This window comes from Cyclopterus lumpus, chromosome 21, assembly GCF_009769545.1.
Source record: "Cyclopterus lumpus isolate fCycLum1 chromosome 21, fCycLum1.pri, whole genome shotgun sequence".
NCBI classification, from domain to species: domain Eukaryota; kingdom Metazoa; phylum Chordata; class Actinopteri; order Perciformes; family Cyclopteridae; genus Cyclopterus; species Cyclopterus lumpus.
In genome coordinates, this window is record NC_046986.1 from 13,711,723 (window position 1) to 13,738,632 (window position 26,910).

The 26,910-nt window shown below is 39.0% G+C and overlaps 1 protein-coding gene across 1 annotated transcript in view; it reads left to right on the forward strand.

Moving 5' to 3' along the window:
- LOC117750877 (receptor tyrosine-protein kinase erbB-4-like) overlaps positions 1-26,910 on the forward strand; it is a 268,118-nt gene that overhangs the window by 179,196 nt on the left and 62,012 nt on the right. Inside the window, exons 6-14 of the mRNA XM_034562299.1 lie at positions 4,683-4,801; positions 5,788-5,929; positions 8,484-8,597; positions 9,072-9,198; positions 9,931-10,004; positions 15,633-15,723; positions 17,708-17,907; positions 22,438-22,570; positions 26,218-26,311. Coding sequence (XP_034418190.1) covers positions 4,683-4,801; positions 5,788-5,929; positions 8,484-8,597; positions 9,072-9,198; positions 9,931-10,004; positions 15,633-15,723; positions 17,708-17,907; positions 22,438-22,570; positions 26,218-26,311 — 1,094 coding nt within the window. The remainder of the gene's footprint in view (positions 1-4,682; positions 4,802-5,787; positions 5,930-8,483; positions 8,598-9,071; positions 9,199-9,930; positions 10,005-15,632; positions 15,724-17,707; positions 17,908-22,437; positions 22,571-26,217; positions 26,312-26,910) is intronic.

The following is a 26,910-nucleotide window of genomic DNA, read 5'->3' on the forward strand; positions in this document are numbered from 1 at the left end:
GCTCTGGACAGGTGTTTACAAGCCCATAATGGCTGTGGAAATACCAGCACCTCATGCACACACGCACATGTCAACACCCAACAAGATCCCTGGACCCCAACACATCTTCCACAAACCCTCCTGCTGGGACCTCCCATTCTTCATACTATCTCATGGCAGCTGGGAGAGAGTGTTCCACTACTGAGTGTATCAGCAGGGAGTGGGCATCCTTGTTATTCCCTCACCCTCAGTCATTTTCGTAGGCTTTCATTTATCGGTCAGTCTCTCTCTCTCTCTCAGGCCCTACCCACTTTGCTGTCTCTGTCTGCCTGTTGTACAGTACAACACACACTTTACATGTAGCAGAGCAGGTATTAAAGCTGCAGACCACAGACCACCAGCTAACTTAAACCAAGGAATAAAAGGAATACAATATAATCATGTTGCTTTTGCGCCTCCAGATCCCAACAGGTCCTCTAAACTAAACCACAGAAGATGTTGCTTATGTTGCCTTGTTGTGGGGCTCTTGCACCAAATGTTTTCTAAAAAGCCCCAAATTATTTGAGTTTTTAAAATACCTACACGTTTGTGTCATTTACCCTCGGTCTCTCTGGACTGGATCGGCAAATGAATGCAGCAAAAGTTCAATTGCTGGGGAAATATTGCCCTCTATGTCCACGCTAGCATTGTTATGTGGTGTTGTTCTATGCTACAACTACTACCATGGTATGATGTGAGTAACAAAACAATTACATCCAAAAATGTAATGTTTTTTCTTTGCAACTATAATTTATTTTTCCCCAAATGATATACATATATTTGGGTATTCCATAATCAAATGGCTTTAGAAATAGGCATATAGCTGCCGAAAAAATAAAAAAATCCCTTCTAGATTTGTGTTTAGAATGTCTGGCTCAATCCCTGGTTAAGAGAAACCAACCCTGAATGTAAATATGTAGGAAGTGGGATGCACATGTTTTGTGGACCTCTCCATCTACCCAGACCTGTTATCCAAGAAGGTAACATTACCTGTGTCTTTGCTTTTGAGTTCAGATGTTATACCACCACACGCTACAAATATGTAGATAATTTTGGACATTTCAACAAATGATGCCGGTGTTTTTTGTGAGGACAGACTCCACAGCCCTGGAATTACAAGCCAGAACATAAAGTCATTAATATATGACCCATTTCCCAACTCTCGAATGTGCCCAAACCATGCTGTCCTCTGTGGTAATTTGGTTACTTACTACCTTTCAGCGAGGTCAAGATGTTGCGGACATTCCATATACCTTTAAGAAATATAAACGTTAAGTCAGGAAGGGCAGCCAGTGTAGAACCTTTGCCAAATCAAATATGCGGATCGTAAAATCAAATTTCCATACCAGATCGGTCAAGTCATGGGTTACTGATTAGATGGAAATATATATGGTCCTCTGAGGTGAACCCTAACGGGAACAGCTGAAAGAAGAGGAAGAAGAAGAGTGGAGTAATATATACTGCATGAATACACTTTAGTAAATGTACTACTACTAAATGTACTAGTTTTTTAACACAATTGTTGGCCTATCCCGTAGTATCACTGCCTGTGGTGAATAGAATGCTATTACTCACACTGACAATTAAAGTTGTTGTGTTTGCAGCCTTCGAGAAGTAAACTAACCAACAGTATAACTTGCTGATAACGTGGCATTCTATAAGCAGATAATGTGAAACAATGTGAAGTCATCCCCCCTTCTGTCCCCAAATGTATCAATCTGTCACAGATCCTAACAATCTGTTTCGGCAGATGTCCATCCATCCATTTTTTTATCATTGCTCACTCTGTGTCTAACACACCACGTCACCAATCCTACGAAGGCACACACACACGCAGGGAAGCTCGGTCTTTAACATGAACATGTTTAGCTTTTCTGCAGTGGAACAGAACATGCACAATACAATGTAGTACTGCACCACACACCGAAACTACACAACTCTACACAAGAACAGCATTTACATATTCATGCAGACGAAAGAGCACTCACGCACAAAGTCTGTAGTTTGATTGTGCTATCCTCGCCATCCGTTTCCGCCCCTCTTTCCATCACTCTGTGCACAGGCCACTTCATCTATGCCTTCTAACCCTGGCATGTCTCATCTTATTCGTTCTGCGGTCGCGATCTCATTAAGATAATGAGAAAATAACTGTTTGACCAGGAACTGTTAACAACACGTCACAGACCGAGCCTCGATAAGTCCTGGCCATGTCTGTCTGCCTCCTTTATCTCGCCATCTTCATCCTGGACGCCATGATTCATAATTCTGCTTCTCTTTCTACCGCGCAACCTTCAATGATATTGTGCTGAAATACATGGAATGTATATACGTGTAGGAAAATGTCAAATGAAAAACCACCATACCAAAAATGCTTTTTTGTGACATTTTCAAGAATATATTCAACTGTCTCAAAATGAATGTATTTCTATTCTACTTAATTTCCTCAAATACAATACAGCAACTTTATTTCGTAATGTGGCGTAGTTAGAAAAGATTGTAGTAAAACTGAGCACTGATCCAAATATATACTTTTTGAAGGGTGAAAATGCCACAATTAGTGCAGTGATTACGTTGGGGTATTATGTACTGCAACTACAGTAACAAACTGCAGAACTCTTTCTGTGTGTGTTCAAAGGGAAGCTCTGAGTAGCGCTAGATCTTCTCAACACAGCAAAGATACACAGGGAGATGCAAAATATCACAAAGTGGATCTGCATCTCTTCTATTAGCTGAAGAGCAAGAACATTAATGTTTGGTCTTCATGTGTGTATACCTTTGTTTTGTTTAGTTTACGAAGCAAACATCAGAATGGGCACCCTTATTAAACCCAATTGTTTCAGTATCAAATATTAGTCATTCATTTTTAAATCTCTGTTTTAGTCCTTCAGGCTGCTTAGTCTGACTGTATAGGTTCCAATGATGACTAGTTCCGGTGATGCAAGTGAAGGCAAACAAAGTGAGCTTGCAGTTTTCCCAAGAACCGCTCGCGCAAACAACTTTACTTGCTTTTTTATTCCAAGTATATATATTTTCCAAATTGCACAAATTCGAAAAAGCACTCCATGGGGTCCCCAGCAATACACCCACCAAGTGTGAAGGAGAGCGGATCAGCTTGTCCTCGAGATATGTGACGAACACAAGAACATACACTCAGAAAGATTCCTTGCTTTATAATTAGATATGAAAGTGCCAACTTTAACCAATGCATTTGATCAATATTGTGTCGTCATTCCCTATCTTCTGCTAAAATCTGGTTTTATTTTAATTAAATTAAAATGAAAAGAGGGTTTTGACAATCTTGTAAATCAGAAAAAAGAGAGGGTCTGAGACTCAAACAGTACGTACCTTTTTTTGTGTGTGTGTGTGTGTGTGTGTGGATGTGTGTGGATGCACATTCGTTGTGCAGTGTGCTGTGTTTCCCTTTGGGCACTGTGGTGACGAGATATTATCAAAGTGATTGATACAAGCCACAGACACCCGCCAAACACACACACACACACACACACACACACACACACACACTTCATTTTTTGCCTTACGTACCATCAGTGGCATTCCATTAACAGTGCTTGAGCTAAAATGAAATGGCCTACTTTACTCAAAAGACACTATGTCAAATAAATGACCTTGCCAGGCGAGAGACGCAACACTGTTGATCAATTTGGCTTTAAACTTACACTTTAAGAAAAAAAAAAACATGCTGGCGACGACAAATACAAAAGGAATCCATCTCATAAAATATGCCTGGAAGCTTCCATTTGAGCAGGTTGTGGACAGCAACATCAGTCACAGGAACTACTGCCTTTCAGTTCCCATTTAAATGAGCTAAAATGTGCTTTTCCACATCTGGTTTCCAAGGAGCATCATAAATGAATATGGGATTTTTCGTTGCAATGGAAATGACACAAATACATGCACATTCCTACTCCAGCATCGTACGCTAACATTGCTACTTTTCCCACAAATGAGTAATATGACAACTATTTAAATCTCAATTATAATTATTTTATTATACATACTACAATACGCAAGAAATCAGCACATGTTGTTTTTCTTCAGAAAAAAAATGGATCTCAAGTTTTCAGACAGGATGGAATTTGATGAAAGTATAAGTAATAAATGACTGATCTATGAGTGACACGCCTAACACTAGTGTGGACACACAATATATAGCACCAGTCAAGCCACTATGATTTTTAATTCAGCATAGTACAGTATATTTATTTTAACTTTTAGCTATGCATATTTTTCACACCTCCAGTTGCACCGTACTGACAATGTGTCCTCAAACAGCGGTTTTATCCATCCCCAATATAAGACTTTCGAGCTCTCACGTTGATCCCACTGCTGACACTCCCCTATATACTTTTACATATGGCTGTCCAGAAGTGAGGCACCCGGGGCATATGACAGCACATATGACTACCACAGACATGTGAGGAAACGCTGGAAATGCTTCACCATGAAAGGAGGACAGCGCACTGAGTCAGATAGCAATCGCTATGTATTTGTCAAGTCCAGCTGGAGATCCTCAGAGGAGCTTGAAGGGAGACAAACACTTGATTGAAAGTTGCCATTAACCATGTGAACTTGGTATCTTGTTATATGATACGTTTATTCACTTATTTTTATGTTTTTTTCTTTCTATATCTGTCAATCCACAGTAACTAAGACAGTTTGTGCTGAGCAGTGTGACGGCCGTTGCTTTGGTCCCTATGTTAGTGACTGCTGCCATCGTGAGTGTGCAGGTGGCTGCTATGGACCGAAGGACACAGACTGCTTTGTAAGTGAACACACCCACACACACATACACCACAAACACATTTCATGTACAAACAAACTAGAAATACAGTTGTTTACATGGTAATAGCATACCCCCCTCCAAAAAAACAATTCCTGATCAATAATTTCCTGTTACTTACTTTGATTCACGGAAATCTTCAAAAGGATTTATTCCCTTCTAGACTCATTTTTTATAAGGAATTTTAAATGCCACTTGTATGGCAAATATCATTAAATGACATTTCATTCTCAATTGTACCTAACATGAGTGTCATTTTTAAATACAGACTTCACCAGCCTCCTCTCCATTTTGGCTCTTAGGCAGGTAGTTTATCGGTTTTATTTTCAACCTTCCACATGTTAAGCTCGTTTCTGCGCTTGTAATTCAGAGCATATCACTTATGGAACTCCTCAAGTTCTTGATCTTTTTTTGGGTCTCTTCTTGATTCTTCACACTATTATATGCAAGAATGGATGAATCGGGAAGTAATTTTGACTTTGATTTTTCCGATCCCAGCTAACTTTGGGCAAAGTTCCATCAATTGGTGAAGGAGCATTATTACAAGTCTTAACCTATATAACCTATACTGCCTTAGCAAATGTTTTTTGTTTCTAAAAACATTTCAGTTCAACTTTGATTTAAATATGTCTTTACTCAGTTTTTAACCACTACTCTTTGTCTACATTTTCTCACATTGGCCAAAGACATATTTTAGGACCAGATACCTGGTGGAAAAGTTAAATTTAATTTAATTTTCCAGGGTGCAATTTCAATGGGTGCATGCAGATAATTTTCTGTCTGCATGATTCAGTAATGTCATCTCGGGGCTCTCTGTCATCTCTGTATGCATGTTATAGTACCACACGGATAAATGAGAGATTTATTTTTGGGCTGAAATCACCCATTAAGTAAATAATCTAAATACTTGTTCCACCATCATGTGTGATGTGTGTGTGTGTGTTTGTGTGATGTGTGTGTATGTGCAGGCCTGCACCAACTTCAATGACAGTGGGGCATGTGTGACCCAGTGCCCCCAGCCCTTTGTCTACAACCCCACCACCTTCCAACTGGAACACAACACCAGGGCGAAGTACACCTACGGAGCCTTCTGTGTCAAGAAGTGTCCTCGTAAGTCTTACTGGACACACACACACACACACACACACACACACACACACACACACACACACACACACCTGCTTTACTAGTATACTTGTGATTATGTTACACTGATTCCACAAAACCCCTTCATGGCTACCCTAAACTAACAATTATCCCAATCCTAAACAGTCTTAAAAAAAGTTGTTCCCCAAGTTATGATTATCTTTGCCACTTTGAATTTGGGATCCTAAAACCCAAAACAATTTTCAGCATGACTTGCCTCGAATACCCAAAAGCTGCGAGAGAATATTGTTCAGTGCACTTTGAAGAGCTCCTGCCACACTGATGGCTCAATACATTATTTTTGTGGTAGAAAGTAAACAGTATAATTTAAAAAAAAAAGATGATTAATTCATAAATAATTAATATAGTTTGCTTTTCATGCTAAAGCAATATGTTTTTCTTTTGTCAATTACATGTTTGACATTGAGGTAAAGTTTAATATATTCAGAAAAGACATTGACTGCTGTCTCTGAGGATTAGGGAAACTTGATTAGTTGAAGCATGAGCATGGTACAGAAAACAACTACAATGCTTAAAATGCACATCTGTCCAAATAAGCCATTATATTCTATTTGCATAATGCCAGTGTAATAATTATCTCTTCACCAAGATCATAACTGCATTCACAAAGATACACACGCACACATAAACACACACACAAATCATGTGCATTTTCATAGACTGAATTTAATGGACTATACTCACACATGCATACGGAGTGCATTGACAGCAGCAAGTTATTCTCTTTAAATGCCTTATTTGCATTTGAACACTGGCAGATACATTTTTCCATTAACAAGAACCACAATTAGATACTTGTGTGTGTGTGAGAGAGAGAGAGAGAGAGAGAGCATCTTACAAAGTGAGGACACAGACACTATGGGTGAGGTCGGTTGAGATGTGTTGCCTGTCTAGATATTCAAGTGGACACAAGGGAATTGAGTTGAGAAGTTCAAACCCTCACAGTTCCACGTTCATGATGATCACAAGGTGGTGGGGCTTTGGGCTGGCGCATTGTCTTTTGCATAATATGGAATTTGGACAAACTGTTTTTATTATTTTCTGTGCTGGGCATTTTGGTGATTCGTGCATTCACCTGCAGGCTCAAGCTTCTTACTATTGCACAAGGCCATTGTGACTGAAGAGGCAATTTGAAGCTTAGCCCTGGTTGAAATGTGGCAAGGGTGTGGAATGACCTTACAGACTTATCAATATGGGCCGTGACATGCAGAGAGCGGATTACGGAGGAGGCTGCCTCTATTATAGATCCAAGGACCCGGCTGCTGAAAACTTCCTCCCTAGCAAAGTTTTTCTGTAGTTTGTGGGCGGTACCAGTGTGGTCCATTTGCTCAATACCTTTCAATTGTTTATTGCATTGGGCCATGGATCTTTGCAGAATAACAAGAGCACTGGTTTGATCTGCATCATCATTATCATCCTCATATCTCATCTTATTTCTTTGGGACATTGTAAGTCTTGGTCTTACTCCTGTGTTTTGTGGCCACTACCCAGCTAACCACCAACCGCTCACCATGCCCACAGCTAATTGTGGACACCTCACACTGTTCCCAACATCAGTGAAAAGGCCAACCAGTGGGAGGGAAGTGAGACTTTTAACCCTTTAAACGTTAAATGTGATGAAAGTAAGTCCCTTACGGCCACTAAATAAACAGGATAAGTCATGGTTGTGTGCATATTTCAGGCTTGTTCAAAGTGTAGCACAAAATGTTGTGTGTATTTTCTGTTGATGTTTGTTTCTTTGTTTCTTTGTTTATCGTCGTTGTTCATATGTACGGCCCTATTGCAAAGAAAACAATGATGGCAGTGTGCATTTCACAGATACATTGAATATGAAAGTGTTTGCATTTGTGAGAACAGAAGTGACAGTACGAGTGACAGGCAGAGCAAGTGTTGTAGTGTGTCGAGCAATCGCTATTAAAAGTTTCATGTTATGAAAGCTAAATGGCGAAGCAAGAACATCCAGAAAGGGTTAGTGGAAGGGGTGGTGGTGCGCTTTTTTTGTACTGTGGTTGAGGCCTGTTTATTGTATATTTACGCTAGTGATGTTAGGGGTTTTACGCTGGAACGTTATTTTAACACAAATCACAAAGTTTTTTCGAACCGTAGCCAAGAATTGTGTACCTAACCAATCAGTTCACAGCGACTTTTAGAAATTAAACAGGGTCAAATATAATATTCAAGAAAACAGAGACACACAAATTGTGAGTTGCACGAGCATGTAAAAAGGACTTTACTTTAATGATTATTTCACTGATTAGTAAATATCGAACATTGATGATTTTATTATTAAACATCCAATATTTAAGTTGCATGCTAAAAAAAAAAAACATTTTTATCCTTCCAAACATGAAAGTTTTATCCTTCAAAGTGAATGAAAGTGACTTTCAACACTTTGTTCTGTGATTGCTTACACCATGTGCCACTTATTTTACTGGATGTTCCTGTGTGACGAACAGCAGCCATCTATGTTTGACATTTACGGTGAATTGTTTCTTAGATAACTTTGTGGTGGACCACAGCTCCTGTGTGAGAGCGTGCCCCAGTAACAAGATGGAGGTGGAGGAGAACCGCATTAAGATGTGCATTCCTTGTACTGACATCTGCCCGAAAGGTAAACCACAAACAAGTGTTAATATAATTCTTCTTCAGTATTTCATTAAGTTCACATTTATTTAGAAATGTATGATGTTGTTAAAGTATGTCATTATTGGTTAATATTGGGCATATTAAATGTGTGTGTGTGTGTGTGTGTGTAGCATCTGAACATCAATAAATCATTATCACATTTGTTCTGAGTTTGGGGCAATTCAAATTAAGTTTTATTTTAGTTAAATACAAAAATGTAACTGATATGAGATGGAGACTTGCAGCAGTGTCATCCATGGACACATCTGTTTTTTAGTATTTTCTTTGAGTATTAAAGCATGTGCAGTATTGTGCATGGAAAAAAGGATGTACAAGCATACTTGATTTAACAAAAAATGCTGCCATTGCATAACTTTATATCGCAATTGTTTTATCACGTTGGCATTATAAAGACATTTAATCAAACTAATGCATTTTGCTTTCTCACGTTGTGTTCCAGCATGTGATGGCATCGGGACAGCCAGCCTGCAGGCAGCTCAGACAGTGGACTCCAGCAACATCGACAAGTTTGTCAACTGCACCAAAATCAACGGCAACCTGGTGTTCCTCATCACCGGGATCAAAGGGTGAGGGATAAGAACATTTAGCTTATTAGAATGTTAAAAGAAGAGTTGAAATAGTAGATCTGCCATCATGTTTAGATGACACTGTTAAAATGGATATATGGAAATATATGTTAATACATATGATTAAACTAAAACTGAATTTGAATTATTAAAAGTCAATATTGGGATAAGATATAAAATCCATTTTTTCACTGAAATTATCATTAAGCTTTCAGCAAACATCTTTTTATTCTCAGCTCAATCAACACCTCAGCAAATGCATACTGCATGAATACCTTTGGGAGCAAATACATTGAACATATTCATGGTTAGATGTGTTTTTTTAACATCCACTTTTAATGTAAATTGCTCGAGATAAGAGTGTCACCTTAAAGTCCAGATTTTCTTCTTTTTTTTAATAGGCGTGTTGTTAATTGTCTGAATATATAAATAATGTTCTCAGTGTCAGTGATGGCAAGTGGGAAAAGAGTATGCTCAAAGTGCCAGTAAATGTATATGCTCATATATTTCTCTATGGAGCATAAAGAAATGTGGCCTGTGTAGAAATACTCTAGAAGTCAAACTACACAGATAACACAGGTTACTGATTTGATCAGATGTTCTTAATTGTCCTGTTCTATATATATATGGGTAATTAGGCAGCACATGGCTTATCTATATAGTTTACATTTCAGATTCTATGATCTTTCTGTTTTTATTCGTGTCATCCTGATCTCCAATTATCATTCAAAGGGATGTGTATCACAACATTGAAGCTTTGGACCCAGAAAAACTCAATGTATTCCGCACCGTTCGGGAAATCACAGGTGAGGAATATCACTTGCACAGAATACATCTCTGCACATACATACAAATTAATAAGTAAACCAAAAAAAAAGGGCTCTTCACTTTATCCCTGCTTTTGCGCCTTTGTGACACATATAGTGTGCATCATATGTAATGCGTGTGTGTATCTGTTTGTGTATTTGTTCAAGTCTACCTCCCCTCCTCCCCCTGTGACTGTCCACACCAAGGACAGACATTGCAGCATAAGATGAATATCAGATGAGTCTTTCAATCTCCTCTGAATCTCTACTCCTTCTCCCTCGGGGAGTCCCTAGCCTTGAGTCCCACAGTCCCTGCTCTCCCTTCACGCACCATGAAGAAAAGATCCAGAACATGTGGTGCGCATCGTTAATCCTCTAGCTCCCCTATGACATCAATACTTCTTAGCTGCATGTATACTGTCATCTCTCCAGCCAGACATTTGACAATGCCATTTGAAAGAAACCTTGTATCTCTGATGTGACACTGCCTGATGAAATGAGAAAATATTGCCGTTGAAATATCGTTGGTGAAACTTTTGACTCATTAAGTCAATTATTTAGGTGCTAAATACGTTATTATGAGCATTTCAATCATCTCTCAAGATGGTGACGGCTGAGCCGTTGGAAGCTAACTGTTCTAGCAGCGCTACCTGTGCTAACAGCGCTAACAGTGCAAACAACAGCAAAAGTAATATAAAGCTAACACTGGTTACCTGGGAGGGAACCCAAGGGTGGGTGCCTTGCTCCTGTGACAACGCCGTATGAGTAAAGGGTAGAGCAGCCGGCCGTAAGCGAGCCATTAGGCCACTCTTACGTGCACAAACTTGCACTAAAAGGACGTCGGCCCAACCAGACTAGGTCAACAAAGCAGGGAGAAGCTCAGATACAAACACACACAGACAGAGCGACTCCTTTCTCTCCTCAGGAAGATATTACTCCACATCTTCACATAGCTAATAGTTATTTGCTGCTATGTTAATGCTGTGAATATGGAATTATGCACCTTTAAAAATACACGTTTATTTTATGCCTGATGCAGCAGGATTACATGTATTGTATTTTGGTAGCACAAAGCATCTCTGGAATGCACATCGATTACATTATTGATGTAGTAGCCTATGTTACTGCCTTGGCAACTGATGGCAAGCTAATATGAATATATTTGATTATTCTTTGAATGTAATATATGAAATAATATTTGCAGAACACTAAGTGCCATCCTTTTTTCTCTGCTCAATCAACAGCTCAGCAAATGCATTTTGCATGAATACCTTTGGGACCAAATATATTGCAAATATTCTTGGTTAGATGTTTTTTTACATCCACTTTTAATGTAAATTGCTTGAGATTAGAGTGTCACATAAAGACTAAATTTAACTGTTGTGATATTGCCTGATTGTTGTTTTCTTCCCTGCTCAGTTATACTGCTGCTCCAGAAAGCCAGTTGAGTGAAAACTCAGAGTTAGCTAACCCTGAGATGATGGAAACACTCGGTTTTCAGTTCCAGAAAGAGACATAACTTAACATCAGAATCAAGTTTCTCTCTGACTCCTCCGTCTTGTGCTGGAAAGGCGGTTTTATTTCCTCGTTGATTCAGTTCGTACCAAAGCAAGTATCAAAGCGCGTTAATCAGCAGAGGTTCACTATATGTCCTGATCTAAAACCTGGTTGGATATTAGTTTGTTACTCCAAAAAATCTAAAGTTACTGCTTTTATATGTTTGTTTGTTTTGCTGCGTTTTTTTATATAACTATAAATAACGCTGTGACTCTGCACAGAGTTGATGTCAGCTGTCACTAATGGAATATAATTCCAATAATATTTGGAGATAATATATGTGAGCAGGATCGTTGTTTGAAAGTGAGTTTTTTTAACAGCATTTCAGTGTTGACATTTACTACAGATATTCAAATAAAGCAACTAAATGCTGTAGAGCCAACATCAAAAACGATGTCTGAAATAAAAAACTGCAGATTATCAAAAACATTATTAACTAGATGAGATTCTGTGCATACAATCATGTCATGTAATAATAATATAAAAAATAATAAAGAGATGAAAGCATCTCTTTATTATTTTTATTTAATAATGTGTAATAATCATTTTAATTTACCTGTATTTTTCGTCTTCAGTTGGCCCTTGTGTTTTATTCTAGTCAGATTAAAGTTTAACAGATATATGTAATCTAATGTAGGCTAAAGCCTAATACACAGTCAGATTCCACCACTTTTTCATCGTCTGGTGATGTGAACAATCCATATATAGCCTACAGAAATTACTGTCCCTACGTCCACTTGATTAAAATGGAGGCTCTGCCTTTTATTTATCTGTTACCATGTTGAACTGTGTCGAAGCTCAGAGTTGTACAGTGCAGTCGGCCGTAAGCGAGCCATTACACCATTTTTTAATTCTGCCTTTCAAGTAGCCACACAAATCCAATGCCGAGTGGATTTTTACCTGATAAAAACCTGAACTACGGAAATAGTTGCAGTAATGTAATAACTAGTTTAATTTACAAAAAACACATTAGTTTTTTTTTTTTTCTCTTTTGTTTAGTGATGGCAGTTTGAGAGTAGGTGATGGCCAAACACAATGTAGTCAGAGATGTTTGTCAGCTCAGCTTGTCATCTCTCCGAGCTGTCAAGAGAACATGACTTCTGACAGAGTCAGCCAACCTCCCTCTGTGACCCCAAGGTCACAACTGGCATTGCTCGAGCTTTCAAATGAGCTGCGACGGAGGATACTCAAAAGCACACACATCTCTCTCTTTTCAATTATTTTGCTTCTTTTGCAAATTATACTTGCTTTGCCTTTGCAGCATCTTCAAAGACATACCAACAGTTCAGGTTTCACCCAAAGAGGGAGCAATCAACTCACGCAGATTAGCGTGGGTAAGTGGGTTTCTCAGTGCTGTGGCTCGGATGTAATCACCACAATTCAAGCACTCTTAACCTTTGCCTGTGAGCTCATGGCCTTCTTGTCTAAATGGCTCCATGCTGTAATTTGTTGTGTGCGTTGTTGTGCTCAGGAGAACATGAACTACTGCTAAGTGTTCTTTTCGCTTTGCTTTTTCTTCACAAAACCACTTATTGGCAGTGAAGGTAATGACAATAGAACATAAGGATGAGGCTAAATGCATTTGTTCCATTACCCCTCAATAAATGTCCATACAATACATATTAATTATATTATATGACTCTCTGGAACACTTCAGCATGTCCAGCTCCCAGTGAAATGTAAAGTGTGTCAAATGTATGGATTTGTTTATGCCTTAAGTAGGCTGTTATTCTGGGCTTGCTTGTTGTAAACAAATCCCACGATAAGACGGAAACTAGCAATGCTGGTTGACTGATGTGTTATTCAGCAGTTTTTGGAGAACAGTGGAGGTCTCTTATGCAGACAAATAACATGTATCAGACTACACAGACAAACTTCTCAAATATGAAAAATATAGAAAATCAGCAGACTTTTCTCAGGTCTACGTGTCACTGACGGCAGGTGAATATGGGCCTGTAGATTTACTTTGTCACTGCATCGAACAGATGCAAAACAATTTTCTCCAGCTATTTCAAAACTAAAATAATTGTCTGTGGCCCACAGTGTTATCAGTCACCTTGAGACTCTCTCTAAAACCTAAAAATCAGGTTAGAAATCTAGGGGTAATATTGGACTCAGAAATGAACTTTTTACCATCTAAAAAACATTGCCAAAATCAAAGGAATAGTGTCTAAACCAGACCTGGAGAGACTAATCCATGCGTTTGTCTCCAGCAGGTTAGACTACTGTAACGGCCTGCTCACTGGGCTCTCTAAACGAGCTGTCAGACAGCTGCAGTACATCCAGAACGTTGCTGCTCGAGTCCTGACTAGAACCAGGAAATACGACCATATTATTCCAGTGCTCAGGTCTTTACACTGGCTTCCTGTTGCTCGGAAAATAGACTTTAAAACAGCTCTGCTTGTGTTCAAATCTCTTCATGGTCTAGCACCAACGTACATGTGTGACATGTTAGAGCCATATGAACCATCTCGGGCTCTGAGAAGCTCAGGGAGTGGTCTCCTGCTGGTGCCCAGAGTCAGGACTAAATACAGTGAGGCTGCGTTTCACTTTTATGCTAAAATATGGAACAGTCTTCCAGAATATGTGAGACAGGCCTCAACTCTGACAATGTTTAAATCCAGGCTGAAAACGGTTCTATTTGACAACTGAAAGTATTTTATATGCACGCTTTTAATATAATTAATATATTATTATTTTTATGTTTTTATGAATGATTTTATTTGCCTTTTTGTAATTTTATGTAGCTGTAAAGCACTTTGAATTGCCTTGTGTACGAATTGTGCTCTATAAATAAACTTGCCTTGAACTCCAAAACAATAGCTTTACCAATGAGCACAAACAAGGATCCAGGATGCGTCATCATCAGCACCATCGTAGCCCCACAACCTGTTCACAGTAAAACATACCTTTGTAAGGAAGCACCCAAAGGAGCATCATGATGGAGCTGTGAGGAGCCTTAGCACTGCAGGTTTTGTTCATAAGACAATTAGTGCTGACAAGTACACTAACGATTCTATAGTGTTGCTGTCTCTGGTCTAAGAGGCCCTCGGCATCCTGAAATACACACCATGAGGACAGGGCTGTAATAAACAACATGGACGATGTTTGCTTTTACAAATAAGAAGAGTAGCTGACGTGTGAGCACGTAAACCAAATGTGGCTAATGCCTATCTGCATGAGCCCTGGTGTGTTATTCCTCACAAATACACAACATGTTGTTCTTCTCATTTCTTCATTAAACACTTTTGATAAGCATTTGCTCAGAGAGAGACCCTGCCGCTGCTCAGCAGGGAACGACACGACAAACAAAATGATAAAGGTGTTGTTGAAGGTTATTGCTCTTGTCAACAAGCCATGAGGGGCCTTCTTCTCTGCAACTCTGCTTACCTCCCTCCACCATCCGCCTCTTTCTGGATAAGCTGTGTATCCCGGATGAGGAAAACACAGTTTATTATGATGGAGTCCTAAACTGTTCATTGATTAGAGAATGCACCACACTGCCCACAAGGTTTTTCTCACCATCCACTGCAAGCAGAACTTCCTTTACTTCCACCTTCCTACCACCCCTCTTCACTCCGCGCGCCCCCATCCCCCCCACCCCCTCCCGCGTATTTTTGATCTGGTCTCATCGTCTCATCTAACTGATTTGTTTGTTGGCTTGGGGATTGTACCCCCCCCCCCCCCCCACACACACACACACACCTTTTCCCAACTACATATTTCATATATCTAAATCCATTATTGAAAAGCCTAGCAACAGCCATCTTCTCAGCTATTCATTTAATCTTTTAAATGATTCAACAGTAGTGCGGCAGGTAAAGAAAATGCAAAAATATTGATATACATCAAACTGCACAATGGTCATAGCTGGCACATAACTCCTCTGTGGAATTTCTGCCCGTAACATTTTTTTCTGGCTCATAGGTGCTTGGCTGCTTTTAGATGAGACTCAGGTGTTGTACTTACTGTGGATAGAGGATATGATAGACAGCTGAAATTAGTCTGTCAGTACTGGTGACTCATTACAGTATAACCAGTGTGTGTGTGTGTGTGTGTGTTCCCATTTAGGCTTTCTGAACATACAGTCTTGGCCTGACAACATGACAGACCTAAATGTTTTCTCCAACCTGGCAACTATTGGGGGAAGAGCGCTGTACAGGTACAGATCTAATAACAATATGCATGTTGTAATCTTTTTTTAGACTATTGTGTAATTCATATCATAGCTGTGTCAACTTTGCTTACAATAGCGCTCAGTGAACGGAAAGACAAGCTGGTAATAAACAAATTGTTGTAGTTTTATTTTGTGGCAAAAAAAAAGAAGTTTTCTCTGAAAGTCAAGGTCTTCTGGTAATTTAAAAAAGACATAATTTAATAATGACTGGATTTATAAAATGTATTAAACAATCCTACTAAATCAGTGACAATGTAATCAAAATAGTACATGATTAAAGGTTCCTTTACATTGAGTAGTATGCACCAAAAGCATAATGTCGCATTAGCTAAAAGTGTTTATTGCATCGCATCACATGTATGTACTGAACTGTATGCTCTACCCCGCAGCACTACTAGAAGTCAAACACAGGAGACTTTTAATGTACAGACATTGTTGATGATAATTGTTAGCACAACTACAACTAGGATAAGGATAAGGTTATAAGTAGCTTAGTGTATGTATTCAAATAATGTAATGTAAATGTATATGTGGGTTGGTGGGTTTTGCTTCTATAATCAGAAAGTAAGTCATTAAGAAATATGGCTTGGTACCAGATAATTGGTTGGTGCACAAAACATAATGTTTTGACATTTAAGAAGCTAATTTAGTTGTTAAACCAACTGAATGTGAGTGGTTTTTCCAAAGGTTCTCTAAAATTTGCTATGACATTTGGTTGGAAAAAAAGTGATTGTCAATGCAGCTGATGGCATAGTGTGGACTTTGGGATGTAGTGTGTGTGTGTGTGTGTGTGTGTGTGTGTGTGTATGTGTGTGTGTGTGCGTGCGTGCATGTGGATGCTCTTGTGTGTCATCCACCTGCAGATGGAAACAGCAGGCTGCAGTACAAATTACAGCCTGCCAGCCACCTTTATCCCAAGCTTGATCCTGCATACTCTCTGTCTTTCTGGCTCTGACGCCCCACTGGCCTCCTGTCATTTTTTAAACTGTGCAAGTCGGGGAAGAGCTTTGAGGAAAAGAAGGAAGAAAGAGAGTGTTCCATCTGTTTAAGTTATGTGATTGCTGCAGCCTATAACAAAATGTGGCAACAAAGAAAATATATAAAATAAGAATTAAGCAAATTCAGAGTTTTAATTGAAGTTAGACAACACCAGAATATGAAAGGCTCTAACTGGAACATGTTTAATAATCTACACACCTTATTATTGTGAAATGATGATATTATAATGATGAGTGATTATAGTCGTGCACAAGCAAGAGTATGGAGGAGTCCACTTACTTGTTACTTGTTTCTCCACTTCAGTACTAAAATTATTAGTTTTCTCTTTATTCTTACTTTAACATCTGAACGTGACTTTTCGACTGAGCAGTCCCACCCTCCTTTATCTTCTGTTTGGATGTTGCAATCCAGTACATTTCCATCCAAATCTTTCTCAGAGGCTACATAGAGGCTGTTATTATCTTATTTAAAATGTCAGAAATAGAGCAAAATGAGATTAAAATATACCAAATATGTTTTTCTTTATATATATTAGTGTCAAAATCTGATTTTATATTCATTTATTTTGAAGATGTATTGCTTTAGTGAATTAAAGTGAAGGCTATAAAAAAAATATATATATATATATATATATATCATTCTCAATTCAAAGTATATTCCAGAACATAATAGCACTCACCAAGCTGCTGTCAAATGCAAATTGTTTACCTTCTCAGTGCAAAGTATTAACAACACACTTTTAGTTTGAGATATATTCAAGATTAGAATGTATTCGAGGCAGGATTATGTTTTCTTAAACAGGGACATAATGCCATTTGCAATAGATAATTAAAACATATAAAAAACGGACTCGGGCATCAAAGCCCATTCAATAAACTAATCTCCTCTGCCCTTTCCTTTCCCTTTCTGACCTTATCCCTTCTCCTGCTGCCCTCTCCTCCTCTCTCCTCCACCCATTCTCTCCTTTCAGTGGGATCTCCCTGCTGGTGTTGAAGCAGCAGGGCATCTCATCTCTGCAGCTCCAGTCCCTGAAGGAGATCAGTGCTGGGAACGTCCACATTGCAGAGAACAGCCAGCTTTGCTACTACAACACCGTGAACTGGACCAGACTGTTCCGGGCTCCAAACCAGAAGGTTCTCGTCCGCAACAATCAGAGCCCACAGAAGTGCTGTAAGTTCATACCCAAACTTCAACAAAAAAAAACAAACGTGCAAAATCTATTAACTGCATTGTTGACGAGTTTGATTCTGCACTGTTGAAAGTAAATAGTATTGTCAATAACTGTTTTCCCCAAATCGATATAAGGGTATGAATGCAGCATGCAAAGCAACTGCTGTTACAAAAAACATCCTATGACAGTTCTTGTCATACATTTTTACCAAGAGTGAAGCATGAATTTTATTTTTAAAAAACGTATCATTGACAATCACAATACATTTAGGAAAACACATATGAGCTCCGCAGGAAAAAAGACCAGATTTCACAAGAATGGAGCCAATCTTGTTTACCAGCCCAGTTTGTTTTCTGGCTGAAATGTGTGCTGTTTGCAAATATCTTTTGCCTCGATCCCTTTTTTGTCACTTGGAAACTTCCACCCAGTGTCCAAACACGTAAAAAAGGTGACTAAGTGTACAGCCATTGCACACTTTTATAAACTGTGATGGATTTGTGTGTTCTTCTTTGTGTGCAGAGTTTCTAAATGTGTTAACATAGACAGATTGATAGAATATGGAGAAATATGTTTGAGATTTACTCCGGAACAGAGGCCTCAGCCTCAGACACTAATGGTTTCACAGAACTTGTGATTGCTGACCTGACACAAATTTAACTTCTACAACACTCTTACTATGAGATCAACGCTACAACTCGATTAATTTGGGAGAAAGTAAAATCTGCCATTTCTTCTCAGGCAGTTTGATATGCAGTTTTCTGGTTTAGGAAATCAGCTTTTTTCATAACGTAACTGTTCTGCTACAGAAGGCAGCACTGACACTTCACATGTCGTAGCAGAAATACACTAGTCATTTCTATTATTCTCTGTCTGCCGTATGAGTATAGTTATTATATCACTAATTTGTAAAGACAACTAAAACCAATAATCTAACAATTGGACTAATTAACAAGCAGAACCATTCAGATGAGAATAAATTAAATTACGCAAATATCTGAAGTGATGAGACAAAAATGTTGTCTCTAAAAATGGAATTGCTTTTTATTATATCACTGCCACAAGTGTGAAGACATTATTCATTTATGCATAATGTTCATTAATGAGCCAGTGTTTGCATTATTGAGTTGGCCCCTTTTCACTGTTCATGTGCTGTCCCCTGGGCAGTTGCTGAGTGTTGGACACACACACACACACACACACACACACACACACACATACACACACACACTTATATCTTTGTAAGGACATGCATTGGCATTATCTAGTACCTTTCCCTCACCTAAACCTAATTCTAACCTGAATCTAAAATGCAAGCATGAGCCCTCAAACAGGCCTTTGAAGAGGTGATGACATTTCCTAACATTTCCTAAAATGTCCTCTCTCCGAGAGTCTACAACTCAAATTGGTCCTCACAAAGATAGATGTACAAACAAACAAACTCTCTCTCTCTCTCTCTCTCTCTCTCTCTCTCTCCATCCCTCCCTCTTCAGTGACTTTGAGGACACACACAGCTCTCCTTGACATGGCTCTGCATAGCTGTGCATCAGACTGTGTACCCTTATAGCTGCATGTGCGCATATTTATTCAATAGTGTGAGGAGTTGTGGTCGTAGTATCGTCATTAGGTCGTGAGAGAAACCAAAGACGATGAGGCAACCAGTTTCCGAGGTAGCACTTTCTATAAACCGGACTACTCGTGCTCAAGTTAGCTAGCACAACTAAGAACTAAGATCATAATCATGTTTTGTGCAATCACAGGTTTTAGTCAAATCTTACTGAAACAAGATTACAAAACTGTCTTTTCATAGCCTCATTCATCTAGGTAGCAAAAGGTTGAGTCAAATTGTCCACTAGATTGATGTTGTAGGGTTGCAGACATTTCAACACTCTCCTAAGAAGTTTCATCAGTTGAAGTGAAAAAGTTATTCATATTTGTTGTCAAACAAGTCACCGATTAGGCCGAAACATGTTTGGCTGTATATTCAGAGTTGAACGTGTTTGCAGTTTGTTGTGGATCTGATTTCAGATGATGTCCTTTCTTGACAGGGTGGCCTTGCAACAGTGTGCTCTCATCAAGTCTGCCTGTTTGTGCTTTGGATGATATCTACTCAGTTTTTGAAATCCTATTCCTTGTGTATTAAGCTGCTCAATTTGTTTCTGCTGAGCTATCGTTTGACAGTCAAAACTTGTCTGGCCGTGAAGAGTATTACTGCCCTTTTGAGTTTTAAATGAAAAATTGCTACGGAGGAATGTTATTGAAATGAAAGCGTTTGGTTAACCTTCTTGTGCAAACAAGAAAGTCAGACATCTTTAAACTATGTACTGTAGAAAAGAAGAACTTTGGTCCGAGGCAATTCACAAGCTTTCAATTACCTACTAAAACTTCATTGGGGTAAATATTTGATAAAGGGAATCCCAGAGCTTATGATATGGTCCTAAAACGTCCTGCTGAGGGATGCCTTATTAGCAATAAAATGTCAGTGGTTTATGATGCCGTCCAAAGTGTTTGCTTTCTAAATTACAGAAAAGGTGAAAAAAATGATTGAGCCCATTTTGTTTGTCTCTTTAGTCTTTCGGGGGTTGCCTTGCTTTGTTTTCAGTGTTGCTTTTCACAAGAAGTCAAAGAAAAGGAAACAGAAAAATACTGTGGCCAGTCTGTCCGTTGGTACAATTCTTGTGAAAGCATTATCTCACAAACACTTGGGAATTTCCTCAAATTTAGCACCAACTGAAGGAGGACGTCATTATATGTTGGAGGTCAAAGGTCAGGGTCACTCTGACCTCACGAAACAGGTTTTTGGCCCTAACTCAAGTATTCATATGCTAATTACAACACTTTCACACAAATGTCTAATAGGGTAAAATAAGGATGTGATGACATGTTGGACAGACATGGATGTAAACTGGACCTTTACTGGTTAGCGAAGGCCTGCGGCTGCAGTTATTCTCAATAAGGTTCATCACAATTCTGTGATGGGCTCTCGTTATTTTCATTACATTTTGTATCCTATTCCTTTGATTTGACTGTTTCTGCCCCGCTCTTCGTTCCGTCTTCCATACTTCTTTCTAGCTTTCTTTCTTTCTCTCGCTCTCATAATCATCATCATCAAATGTACTCCTGTCTCCCAAGGCACCTGACAGCCTGAGCGAGCCCCATGGGCTTTTGTTTCCAACCATGTCAGAAACATCTGAAGATCTTATCTTTTTGATCTTGCGAGTGCTGTATAGTTAAAAAAAACCATCCAACAACTCCTCTTCCCTTGTTTGATTCCTTTTTTCAGCAACCATCATTCCTCCCTTTCCTCCTCTTTCCTCCTCTTTCCCCCTCTGCATGGTCAGTGTACCTACGGCGCTGGAAGCCCAACAGAGGTGGTTTTGTCTCATGTGGAAAGCAACGCTTTCATCCTCTGCCCTCAAAAGAAACACTTGACTTCTGTTTTCTCCATGTATCTGCATCCTGTCTGAATTAGTTTTTTTGCATTCTGAACATGCTATGGCATAGCCCCTGGCTTAAATGTGGCCAGGACCTCAAACACAGCAGTGGTCTTTTTTTATAACCATATTCATAGCTATGGAGAGAGAGAAAATAAGAGAAAAATCTATTATGAAACCCAATGACAAGGGGGAAATCATGTTAGATGCAGATAGTATGATAAAAGTTCTGAATGTATTTGCAGTGCTGTCATCATGTTACTTCAACCCTCTCGTTTTGTCACAGTAATGCTCTCAGATGTAACAACCTTTGTAGAAACGAGTGCTGTGGAACAAGAGAGAGAGAGAGAGAGAGAGCAATATGCGAGATCAAGAGACAAGAGGAGAATAGAAAATAGTAGATGGAATAGCCTGAGTATTTTGGTACTATATGAGAAATGGTCAGGCACATACACAGAGCACAGCATACAATATGTCTCTTTTAAAGCTTTAATGTCTCTTTAGAATGAAATGGTGGCTTTTATAATGGCATCGCATGACTAATCCAACCACATTGTGAGAAGTGCTGAAAGGCTGTGTTTCAACCTTGGAAATAAATCCAGACATTAAAGTTCCAGGTTTTTTTACAATTCAGCCTCACTTCTGAGTTAAATCAACAAGTCTGCGTGGCGTCTGCCGGTGCGTTCTAGGTCCCACTAGTGCTTCGTCACTGTTAGCTCAGCATCTTTTTAATGAAGCAGGACAGCGCTCTCCCTTGCTCACTCCACAGTGCGCTATATCACATAGTATGTTTACACACATATGCATTTTGGGTGAAAACTGTCTGGTTGTAATGCTTTGTATGTAGTTTATTTCGTTTTTATTTCAATCCAATGAACATTTTACATTACAGTTATGTTCTGTTGATATTGCTCATTGATATGTTTTATATATATTTGTGGCATGCTCTGTGATATTTAACTTCATCTAAAAAGGAAAAGACCTTACGAGCAGACACAAACACACACACAATTGTGTTGAACTTTTGTTAACTACAACATGGATGTAACTATTTCCTTTTGCACTGTCTTTCTTTTTGTGTCTGTACGTAATGAGCAGCCAAGGAGCGCATGGTGTGTGACCCGCTGTGTTCGGACACCGGCTGTTGGGGTCCTGGCCCAGACCAGTGCCTCTCCTGCAGATACTTCAGCCGTGGACGGACCTGTGTGGATACCTGCAATCTTTATGAAGGGTGAGTTACGCTTCATTCATGCATACAAATGACTCCTGGCTGGTAGATTTCATAAAATGTCCTCTAACTGTCCTCAGGTCCTGATTGCGTTTTAGGTTTGGCCACATTGTGAAAACTCCTACATCTCTTTAACCACTACGTCAATGCACGGCTTCATCTCCTAATGCGTGATGCAAAATAAAATCACATCACTAAGTCTGGTTTATATCAGATCGGTATTAATACTTTGAGCAAACTGTGTGTGTCATCTCACCAAGCAAATCAATACTGAATGTGTAGCACTGAAATGCCAAGAAAGAGTTGAATAGCCTCTAGCTACACATGCTTGTTAGCTAGGAAACCCATTGTCAGTCGGGAAAGGTTCTGGTTTAGGTGGCTTCTGATATTGAGCATGTGAAGGCAAATGGACCTGTGGATGAACTCGTCCTGGTTAATTGGCTGAGCACATCACCTTTACAAATCTTTTCCCCCTTTTCTTTTATATAAAAATCACATGTAAATGCTGGTCGATTACTTATAAATTAAAATACAGTAACTATATACTTCATGAAGTGGCTTTTTAAGCCATAATAAAGTCCTTTGTAATGGATATCTTCAATGTAAGTTTCAAATTGCAATTCTGAATTGACTTTTCATAGGAAGCAAGTTTATGGCAATTGATTGTAAAAGCTGAAGTCAATTACAGATTGCTGCTGAAAATGTGCTTACTGAAACTAGTACAGCCGATTAGTTAAGTTACCAAGCTTTTAATGTACCAATGCATCAATAGTTTGATGTGCTTCCTCCGGCGTGACGACACTTTGAGTACAGTTGGCGTCTAACAGGATCCTCTGGTGGTGACGACAGCTTGAACAATAGAATAATCAATAGAATAATCTTCTGCTCGTGCTGCAGTTTACATAATGTATGTGGTGCGAAGCTCCTGGTTTTGTAATATAGATTTTTAAAGCAAATTATTTAAATGTTCACCCAATAAACTCTGAGAAAATAGATTTTTTACAAACCATATGAAAAATCAGTGGAAACATGTTTGCTCCTTATTAGTATTAGATCTCTGATAACAAGGAGACAACTTCTGCCTGAAATCCACAACGTGTGGTTTGTAAATGATTCACTAATGAAATTGTGCTTTTCAAGTAATCGAGTATGTGACTACTGGAGTAGTACAATGTGTACCACTGATAAAATCAAGGACAAATATAAGAACATAAATCAACTCATCATATTCAGCTATGAACATGAGTGATGGCATTTTCAAATAATCCTCAATTGTTGGAAGACGAGCTTCAGAATCAGCTCATAAAAAAAACTTAAAATCCAACTGGAAAACACCCCAAGGGTCTTTGTTACAGCTTTCAAGTTCAGCTGTAATTGTTCTGTTTACTATTGATAATATTCAAGAGCCGCAGGGTAAATAGATAAATTAAAGACGTGGTTTCAAAGGCACCGGTGCAGAGTGACAAGGCAATGGGGGGGCCTCGACTTAAAAAGGAGGTACAGCTTCATGCTATCCTATTCGCACAAAAGACGGTGACAAGATCAAACCCCCGAGGAGTTTTATTAATGACGTTTTATTTTTTGCAGAAGTTCTGAAAAGTTGCTTTTGAGTTTAGAGTCCTTTATATGATCCAAACAATATTTGGTGGCCACAATGGAGAGGAATGAGAAGGACCTGAGGGTGCTGTTGGGGCAGGGGGGCTAGGCGTGTCACTGCGTGTCACAGTCACTGCTTGCGCACGGGGCCACGCCCTGCCTACCTGTCCACCTGCGCGTCAGCACCACCCACACCGTCAGGCTTACCAGTAAACCATCGACCAAATATATTCACTGAATGCAAACCCAACACTTCCCTCTGAGCATTGTCACATTGTGTGTCTCACAAGTCTTACTTGAAATGTTTCATATTTCATAATTATTTGAGCTTTTATTTGGTATCCGCTCAGCATTAATCTGTGTAATCAAATCTCCAAGTTGCACTGTTTTTGTTCCAGCACCTTTATTCCTCTGTGGAGATACAGCAGCATGTCCACAATAACAGAGATAGTATTACACTGTGCAGAAATGACTTCATATCAGGTGTGAATAACTGGTGGGACTGTGTTTAATACACACCACCACTTGCTTTTAACTACAAGGAAGCCGCTTTTTAAAATTTGGTTTGAGTGGATTTAGCCTCAGTAGCTCCTTTACACATTGCGGTCCGACAGCAGAAAAACAACGAGGAGCTTAAATCGCCTTACGCCTCAAATTAACTATTATTTGTTGTTGAAAATGTTTGTCAAGCAATTTGGACGTCATTGTTCAAAATGCCAAATCTGCAGTTGTCATCGTCCGTGTGAGCTTACACGTCTAGCAGTACGGTTTATTTCTAAAGGCCATTTGAAATGAACGTGTGTTAATCAAATTGATATAAAGGTTTATTATTCACAGCAAATGTGTTGCTGTGTCTTTGTCTTTGACCCTTAACAGACCAACACAGCAGAACATCATGCCAAATATGTTTTAAGAGTCAGTGATCATTTACAGCTACACTGCAGCCTTCATTATTTCAACCAGCACACACCCAGACAAAGGGGTACCTCTCCTGACTCTTGAAAGGTTTTGGGAAGGCAAGACTAAGCATAATTAATACTAATTTGATTTAGATCCCACTGGACCAACCCCATTTTTTTTTCTTTCTATTGCTGGAACATTCTGTTTTTCTTCACTGACCAAAAGAGAAGTACCCAAAAGTAATTCTCCTTGTCCTGAAGTGACAAAGGTAAAGTGCTAACTCAGCCTGCACTGTGGTCAAATTTAATGACTTTTCGAGGCCACTCTGGTGTTCTACTATTATAAGGGGATTTCAGAAATTGAATAACAAGGCACTTAATTTAATAGATTTTTGAAAGCATTGCACCCCTCGCAGATACTGCACCTTTTCAACTGCGTCGACCCCCTGCGTAATGGTATCAGTATTACAGTTACCTAATTAGATACAATGCTTGTGGGTTGAACACGAATGTGTGTGTGTACGTGTGTCTTTGAGACTGCATATTAATGTTACGACGACATATACTGACCTTTATTTTGAAAGTAACTATTGTAATAAACAACCCTTGTGCTAGCAGATTAAACAGACACATGTTGCGCATTTCTATCGCTTTCAATCCTCTCGCTCTTTTACTCTGGAAACGACATCCTGAACTTGATTCAAACATTATGGATATAAAAGGATCATTTCCAAACATGTGTTCAGCAATAAGAAAGCTGAGAACATTCTGGAACATTAAATGTAATCTTGACATTAATATTCATCAGGAAATCAACAAATCACTGCTGTTGGTTTGTTTTCGTTCTTTTGCACAAGTTGTCCAGAATGCAATTTTACTGAATTAAAAGATTTATATAAAATGGAAATTTACTAAATTGAGTGTTTTAAATGTTAGTGCTGCATCGCACTTACATTTGTATTATTCATATGACGCATTTACTTTGTCTACTTTACTATAATGTGACATCCATAATGGCTGAGGACACAAAGCCATGTTATTACTCTAGTTCACAAATAATGTTTTGCTCTCCTTCTTGTCTCTCACCCCTGTATCACTCTATTTTCCTCACCCATCTTGAGCCCTCCCTCCATCCCTTCCCTCCTTGTCTCTCAGGGATATTCGAGAGTATTCCAACGGGTCCGTGTGTGTGGACTGTGATGCCCAGTGTGAGCAAGCTGATGATGACTCTCTGACCTGCAACGGTCCGGTAAGCTTGTCTATTGAAGCACTTATTTATGTGTATCATCTTAATGTAGACAGAGAACAGGCCCGTTGGTACAGCAGTAATGGTAGAATTACTATACTGCAGCCTCATTTCTCTTAAAGCTAGATGCCACGGAGCCAATTCTCATATGACTTATAATGTGACAGTGAAAATCAAACTAAAGGCAAGACTGACTTTTTTTTAAATAAAAGGTGTCTGATGATATTCTGTATTTTTCCTAAAACCAAAAATTAAATGAACCAGCCTAAAGCAGAATTGTCTTAAAGGGTTAAATTGTTGTTTTCAGTTTTGATCCCCCCAAAGAGAAGTGTTCACCACAAACCAAATGACTTGCAATGAGCTGCAGACATTCCCTGTGGTCATCTTGGACTATGATTAATTATTATATTAGTGTGCCTTTCAGCTGTGCTATTGATTATATCTCATGTTCTGAGTCAAAGGTAAAACTGATTGTTTCAGCTAAGATCAGCATTATATTGCATGCTAATTTGCAGTGAACTTTTATTCAGCACATGTACACTTGTGACTGTATATTAATCTGTTTTGATTTTGAATTAACCATCAAAAAGGTATTGAGGGAC